This window comes from Octodon degus, unplaced genomic scaffold (assembly GCF_000260255.1).
Source record: "Octodon degus isolate 3935 unplaced genomic scaffold, OctDeg1.0 scaffold00022, whole genome shotgun sequence".
NCBI classification, from domain to species: Eukaryota; Metazoa; Chordata; class Mammalia; order Rodentia; family Octodontidae; genus Octodon; species Octodon degus.
In genome coordinates this window covers 21,382,230-21,390,091 of record NW_004524598.1, presented here as the reverse complement: position 1 = coordinate 21,390,091, position 7,862 = coordinate 21,382,230, and the positions used below count along the sequence as shown (strand labels likewise).

Below are 7,862 nucleotides of genomic sequence, written 5' to 3'. Positions count from 1 at the left end.
TATCTGTGTATTCAAAGTGGTTAGGATAGATATATAGTTACATTCTCTTAATGAATAGAGGGATTTGTTCTAATGGTGTTTGTAAATAGTATATCATTTCCGCATCTTGTACAGCAATTAACTTCTAGGAAGAATGTATGCAGTGTGTTAATTATTGAAACTGTCCTACCAATTTGTTTTGAAACTGTCTCATTGCTAGTTGTTTCTCAATAAAATTATGGAAAAAAAGTAAAAAAGAATTTGAAAAAGTCAGGAAAGGGATTTGAGGCTTGATTACTTAATACTCTTGGGAAATACTACAGGTTATTGGACAAAGAAGGGGTGCAGATGAAAGCATTAGAAGAAAAAGAGATTTAAACAGAACATAACAAGGAATTGTTCAGACAATGAAGCTGTCTTCAGAGAATCTCATTCAGGTGACTGTCACAAATATTTTGACTCCTAGAGTTTGGGACAATAGAAAGTCATTTGTATGTCCCTACCTACTGCATGGGACAGTGAGGTTTTATCCTGGTTGACTGAGGTTTTAAGAATCCTATGGAGAGAAATGACTTAGATTGGAGAGTATATGGAGAGTAGGTCAGACTTGAGAGGTTGATACTCACAAAACATCTTTGCCACTTAGTTTTGTGTGGTGAGATGTAATTTTTCTGGTGAGAGTGAATGTTATCAAATAAATTATGACCTTCCAGAGGCTCCATCAAGAGGTAAAATGATGTAAATTCAACATGCACCTCAGGGTTCTTTAATGTTTTCATTCATTCTGACTTCACCATAAGAATGATTAGTTGAAAAATATTTTTGTTGGGGCAGCCAGATAGCTCAGCAGACTGAAGCACCTGCTTAGGCAGAGCACAGCAGCTGGGGTTCAATCCCCAGTGTGCTGTGCCAGCCCTGCCCCTGGGGTATGCTGGGACCTTGATTGAGACTGGGCGTGGTGGTGTATGCCTGTAATCCTAGCTCTTGGGAGGCTGAAAACAGGAGAATCACTATGAGTTGGATCTACGTAGTGAGACCCTGTAGACTCTGTAGACCCTGTACCAGATACATAAAGAAAAAAGTAAAAAAGAAAAATATGTTTATTGTTCCTACTGTCGGTTCTGCTGTACATAGGTTGCATGTTGATAGATACATAATTATTACATGTTGACTGAGTACGTGAACAATTGATCACAGATTTTAATAGTGTTTATTTTTGATAAGCATTTTTCTATGCTTGGTAAAGATTTCTCCATGCAATCAAGTATAGGTCAGAGAAATTCACATATATGTGTACACATATAAATAAACTTTATTTCATTTTCTTGTTCCCAAAGGTTAAGATATACAAATAAGGACTAAAATTAAAATTATTTTCTTTTGAGATGATTTATGTCTTAATTTTCACCTGCCCTATAATTAGAAATTTTGAACTCTGTAAAACTTTTAAAAATAAAATTATTGCCTGAGTGAACTTCGGAAATTATATCATTAACCCAAAGACCTCTCTGAGCCTAGAACGACATTATCGTTGCAAAGCCTGTACACACAGGCAAGAGAAGGGGGAGGTTTAAAATAATTTGAAAATGATATATTGTTGGCCATCTCTGTAGTTAGAGACCCACGTATTATTACTTCACTTTAGTGCAACGAGGGAGGACAGTAATTTGCTGTGAGCTGGCAAATTGTGATCTATTAGAAAGGAGGGAAGAAATGCACTGAGGGTAGAGAGGGAAGTTGGGAGTGAGCCACACGCTTTCTGAAATATTGCTTTAGATAATGCCTTGAAAAGCATCTGCGCTGACCCTTGCTGCAACAGTCCCTGTTAAACGGTGAGGCAGGCGGCCTTCCTAAGTCTCACGCAGTTAAGGGCCAATGTGTTTGCTGCGGGGGCAGTCAGCTGGGTGTGCCTGGGCAGAGCACGCAGCAAAATGTCTAGAGTCACCAGTTTTCTCTTCTTTGAGTTTGTCTGATGATCCTGTCCTGGATACACCCACTTTTAGAGTTTGGAGGGATTGATTAAAACATTTGGGCTTAGGACAGCCATTCCAAAATAGTTTTAATTTTCCATTCTTCTTGCATGAGTTGCAAGGTTGGTTAATATCCTCTTGTGGGAAACTAGTTATAGGCTTCTATCTCAGTGTGTACCATTTTTTTTTCTTTTTGTAATAGGAAAAAAGTAATAAAAATCTCATTGTCAATACATAATGTAATACAAGGAGGAAAGAATAAAAGACTAATATATTGATCTTATAGGCATGCCACAAGATTCAAGGTATGTGTCTCATACATATTGTCTCAGGCAATCCTGCTAAAACCCTAGGCTAGAACTCCACTTCTATTTGTTTGTTTGCTTGGTCTTTTTGAGATAAGGCCTTGCTATGCAGTTCCGGCTGGCCTTGAGCTCACTTTGTAGCCCAGGCTAGTCTTGAAACCACGACAATCCTCCTGCCTCAGCCTGCGGAGTGCTGCGATGACAGGTGTGCACCACCACGCCCAGGTGCTGCTTCTATGTTTAATTGATGAAATTAGATGCGACCCATAAGTGCACCATTTGATCAGAATATACAGTGAATGTTAAAACTAAAAAATTATTGCAACAAAAGACATATTGCCATTAAACTTCCTCCAAGTGTTCTCCCTTGCTTTGAACAAAATTATCCCACATTCTTACTATTTTCCAAGAACAGTTCTGGAGTTTTTCTTCATGAATCTCTTTATGAAGTGTGATTTTAAAAAGTGGTGAAAATCACTGCGAAAGGCAGGCTTCTAGGAATATTACAGTTTGTCGTTATCCACTTTAACACCACAACACCACCACCAGGGACACCCAGGACAGAGGCCTTCCAGAGCTGCTTCAGGAAGCGACAAGAATGATGGGATAAGTGTGTGCTAAGCAAGCAGGAGTAATTTAAAGATTAATTGCAACGTGTCTCACTATGATGAAAATTTTTTTAAAAAATTAAATATTCAGTGTATTTTTTGACCATGCATGTTACCAAGCAACCTGTGGCTCAAATCTAAATATAGTGTGATGGCAGATCTACATGTATTTTTTTTTCACACCTCACTGCTGTATGCTGTATCACTTTTGTTGTATCTTTTAATGTAATGTAATGTTGCCTCCCCCTATACACCTCAATTAAAAAATACAACTAGACCAAAAATGATACATGGGCTGGGGAGATAGCTCAGTAGCATAAGTGCCTGCATGGCAAGCACAAGGTCCCAAGTTTAGCCCCTGGCCCCCCAAAAAGAAAAAGAAAGGCAAGAATGACACTAAATGACTCTGAGGCTTGCTTTTGCAGACTTTTCCCCCCACAGAATTCTTTGTGTAACCTCATATTATTATTAATTATTAAAATGCCTAAACAAGTTTCCTTTGGACTGCCTTAGGTTCCCTACCGAAAGTAACCGTCACCCATCTTCGATCCCCTGCTCAGGCTGGGGACACAGTGCTAGCTCTGGAGGATGCTGTGGACTGGCTTCCAGGGGACGAAGCTGTCATTGTCAGTGGGGCAAGGGCTGAAGGCACTGGCCTACGGGAGGAGATGGTCGTCATGGACACCGTGCACCACAGAGACCTCCGTCTCAGGTCACCCCTGAGGTACATGTTGTCAGCTTGGCTAAGGGACATGCAAAAGGACAAAATTTGAACTGGACATCTGTCTTCTAAGGATGGAGTCTTACATTAAAAATCCTAGACATATTTATAAGAAAATTATAAAATACGAAGTGATTTGACAGGTAGAATTGGTAGATAATTTGGGAAGCTCTAGAACTCTGTATTACCGCGAGTGGGCAACGAGTACTTAGCGTGGATTTCAATTTTTGTGTACTGATGAGTATGCTTTACTCTTTGGTATTTGGGTTTCTAAAGAGGTAAAATCTCAAAGGAAAGATTGCAACAATCTTATGACTTATGATTCCCAGGATTTGGAGTGATGTCCTCAGGGGTACCTTCCCCTTTTTCCTTTTCTCAGATATTCTCACAGCTCCACAGAGGATTGGTTGGTGGGAGGGCACCAAATCTTCAAGGCCACAGTTGTTCTGCTCAGCAGGAGTATTACCATAAAAGGAAATCTCACGCAAGAGAGGAAGAAGTTTCTTGATTCCTGCCAGGAGACCAGTGTTCCAGAAGGTACAGAAGTATTTTGTTAAAAGTCTCACAAATGAAAAATTGTTTTCACATGACACATGGCACTGCTAGGGTTGACTTCCTTAAAAAGAGAATAAGCTCTTGACCTTGGGATGTGCAGGATGTTCTCATGCGCTTGATAAATTGTCATTTCATCCCCCTCTTCCAAGCAAACTTGTGAAAGAGAAAAAAAAGACGAAAGGCAAAAGAAATAATAAAGTATTTTTCAGAGGGAAAAATCCTGTTCAGGAATGAAAACAGGAGGGCTGCACTGCCTTGACAGGTTCCGTGTAATCTTAACTTTGATTCTAGGCCCCTGAGACTTTCAAGGAAACACTAGTGACAGAATAGCACATTCTTATTGAGTAGACTTGCTCTACTACTCCTCTTGGGGTTGGTTTTTTGAGATAACTACCACGGCCTTTTGGTAAGTGGTGGGCAAAGTTCATTTGTCTTCTAGCAGAACAGCAGGCACTGAATCACACTGATATGTCTATTAAACATCGATTTCAGGGATGGTTAGTTTAGTAGGTTATGTTTGGGTTTTCCAGACTGTAGATTATGAGGTTTTCACATGTTGTGAAGACATCATTCGTCAACTTTGGTCTGGGATGTGGTGGGTGTCAAGGATGACTTCCAGGCATGAGCTCTGGATGGATGATGAGGCTGTTCACTGAGATGGGAAGAGGGGCAAGTGTTGGGGTGGGAGGGCGATGACCAGGCGTTCAAATTTGTGCATGTCAAAACAGAGATGGCAGGCCAGCAAGACACTGGAGGATCCAGTAACATGTAACATTTGGGAAAAGGTCAAAGATGTTAAAAATGTGGGTGCTATCTGCATGGAGTTCAGGTAGGTGTGGTGCAGCACTGTGGCTGCACGTGGACCTCGACTCCCACACCCAGGTCACTGACTCACACATGTGCCGTGCTGTCCAAGATGCTGGCTAGTGGGGCTGGAATTGCTTCACCAATAACTAACAGTTTTGTCAGAATGAGCTCCGCATACCATTCAGATTCGTGAAGTTGTGAGAATGTACATTCCCTTCAGGGATCTTGTGTGTTGAAAAACCATTGCTTTAGGTTGGATTTGTAGGTTATAGTCTGTCAGTTCAGGCATTAAGATGACTGATTGAGGGGGGGGCTTCCGGGAATAATGAAGGCAACATCATGTTGTGGTGATCACATCGTCTAATTAATAATCCACAGAGGGGAATCAAGGTAAAACTAAGATCATTACTTGAAAGAATAAATAATGGGTTTCCATTTTGCTGGAAGTGCCTTCCAAAGAGATTTGTCTACAAGTGTGTTCCCTTGCTCCAGGACCCTGGCTTCACCCTGCATTTCAGGTCATCTGCAGTGCTGTGTGTACTCCAGGAGTGAGGCGGTGCTGGGAGCCAGGGACCTGGGGGCCAGACTCATCATCCAGTCTTTTGCGGAGGAGCCCAGCCAGATCCAGCTGAAGGGGGTGCAGCTCTGCGACCTGGGGCAAGCCTTCCGGAAGCACCTGAGTGCCATCACTGTGGTGGGAGCGCTGAGAGGTAAGGGGTCAAAAACTCCTTCCCTCCCATCTTCTCCCATGAGGCATTTATGGGTGACAGTGAGGGATGGGGGGATCTGAGGGTTTGTAGGCAGGCACTTCCTTATGTTCCACGTCAGTGATTTTGACTGTAGTGTGCCTAAAAAATCATGTGCTGTGTTTAAAGCTGAGCCTACCTATCTGAGTGTCACACGTGCACAGCTTATTGTCCTGGAAGGAGTTGTGTGAGGCGTACAGTGTGGGAAGCATCACAGATAGGTGGGGTAAGCTCTATGTCATGCTCCGTGTCCCACCACTACCACTGACCAGTGTTGTGACTGTGTATGTGGGACTCCAGGCAGAGGCGAAGGCGTCTCTATGTGAAGTTGCCCCAGCTCAGAGGGGTCTTCTGCCTGCGAGAACGGGCAGACAATGACACTTTTCCAAAGAACATGGAGTGGACAGGTATGCAGAGCATGGCTATAGATGAAGCTGCAAGAGTGGAGCACGAAGCACCAATTGCAGCTGAGAACCACTCAGTGAGGACTAAAAGCAGAGCCAGAAGAAAAGAACACCACGTGTACCAGAACATGTTCTAAAAGTGAGGTTGGAGAGACGTAGGAGCTTCTGGGGCGAACCCCCAGCCCCGAGACTGAAGTGCAGAAGTGAAGGGGTGCACATGCTGAGTCCTGAAGACGACCGCTCCATTTCAGAGTGACCCTCAGTACACCTAATACTCCCATCCTCAAGCTTTGCCTTTGGTGGCAGGGTGCTACTTGGGGAGGTTCAGAAGTTGATGCCTGAACAAAAGATATCACGTCTGCTCTGCACTGTCCATGACCTTGAGAAATGGGTTTGAACCTTTGCTGAGTTTAAGGACAGAGGGATTGGTGAAGAATTACAGGTGGAGTCTCTCACTAGCAACCACAGTTTCCCCCATTTCACATCATCTGCACGTCTAGGGCATCTGTTCTCATCTTCCAGTTACTTGTTTATTTATTCCACTCATTTAGGGTGATAGTTCTTAATATGGTCAAAATTTTAATTGTGGTCAGGGTCTCCTGGGGAAAAAATCTAATATGGGACACACACTTTATAGGAATATTGTATAATGTTCACCCAAAGTGTCAAATGCAAAAGAGTGTGGGAGATCTGTCCATGCGCTAGGGATTCAAATAATCCAGCTGAGGGCCTGGATCCCACAGCAGTGTCCTGCACAAACTTAGCTGAAAACCTAGAGCCCACAGCAATGTCTCAGGCAAGTCTGTAACAAAGATCTGCACTGGGAAGGCCCAAAGGTCAGGGGCAGAAGCTGGAAAGGCTGCTCCAGAGGGCCAGGAAGTGATGCTCAAAGTAAGGCCCAGAGTTCCCCTGAGAAGAACCACAGCCGTCCTCAGAGACAGCAAGGACCAGAGCTCCTCGCCGGGTGAAAACAGCCAAGTCCACAGCAGGAAGGCCAGCACAACAGCCTTCTCCAGGAGCATCAACAGCACCATCTTCTTCAGTGCTGTTTTGGTGCTTCTGGCAGCAACCCTTAGGCGGGCCTTCTGCACTTGCACCACGCTGACCCAGTCCAGCTGGTGTTACAAGCTGACCACTAGTCACTCCACCACACCTTCCCTACCACGCTGGGTCAGTTGGCACCTGTGTGTCCTCTGTTCTCTGGTTGTCTGCTGCATGCAGTGCTGCAGAATATTGGATGCAGACCCCAGCTGCAGCAAAGGAGAGGACAGGAGTCATACATAAGTTATAATTTGGACATGAAACCTGTTTATTCAAAATCTATTTAACTTTTCTCACCTTGTTTATGGAGTAACTACCCTTTTATCAATTTCTATATATTTGATTTTGTTGGGAAGAGGGTTTAATGCCTACAAACATGTTTGGAAATCACAGCTTACAGATATTATCCTCTGTAAGTCCCTGTTGAAATAAAGATGAACCTCTTCTACTACAAGGCATACAGATGGACTCTGGTTTTGGGGATCCCTGGCCTACTCCAAGGTGTACAGATGAACTCTGGCGTTGGGGACCCCTGGCGTGCCCACCAAAGCCCTTCATTATTTCACACCCTGTGGGCTCCCAGCCTGTCTGGCTGGTTGGGCCTTGTCTCTGGAGGTAGGAGGCATGGAATCTTCACACTGCACCTTTATTTTTTTAGTTTGATGAATATTATCTTATTTTATTTATTTTTAATTTTTAAAGAGAATGCAAAGTGGCAAAAAAAGA

At 43.3% G+C, this 7,862-nt stretch overlaps 1 protein-coding gene across 1 annotated transcript in view; it reads left to right on the top strand.

The window, feature by feature from the left end:
* The window catches only part of Pkhd1 (PKHD1, fibrocystin/polyductin), a 503,959-nt gene that overhangs the window by 199,948 nt on the left and 296,149 nt on the right, over nucleotides 1-7,862 (top strand). Inside the window, 3 exon segments of the mRNA XM_023712007.1 lie at nucleotides 3,376-3,586; nucleotides 3,963-4,120; nucleotides 5,464-5,655. Of these exon segments, the coding sequence (XP_023567775.1) occupies nucleotides 3,376-3,586; nucleotides 3,963-4,120; nucleotides 5,464-5,655 (561 nt within the window).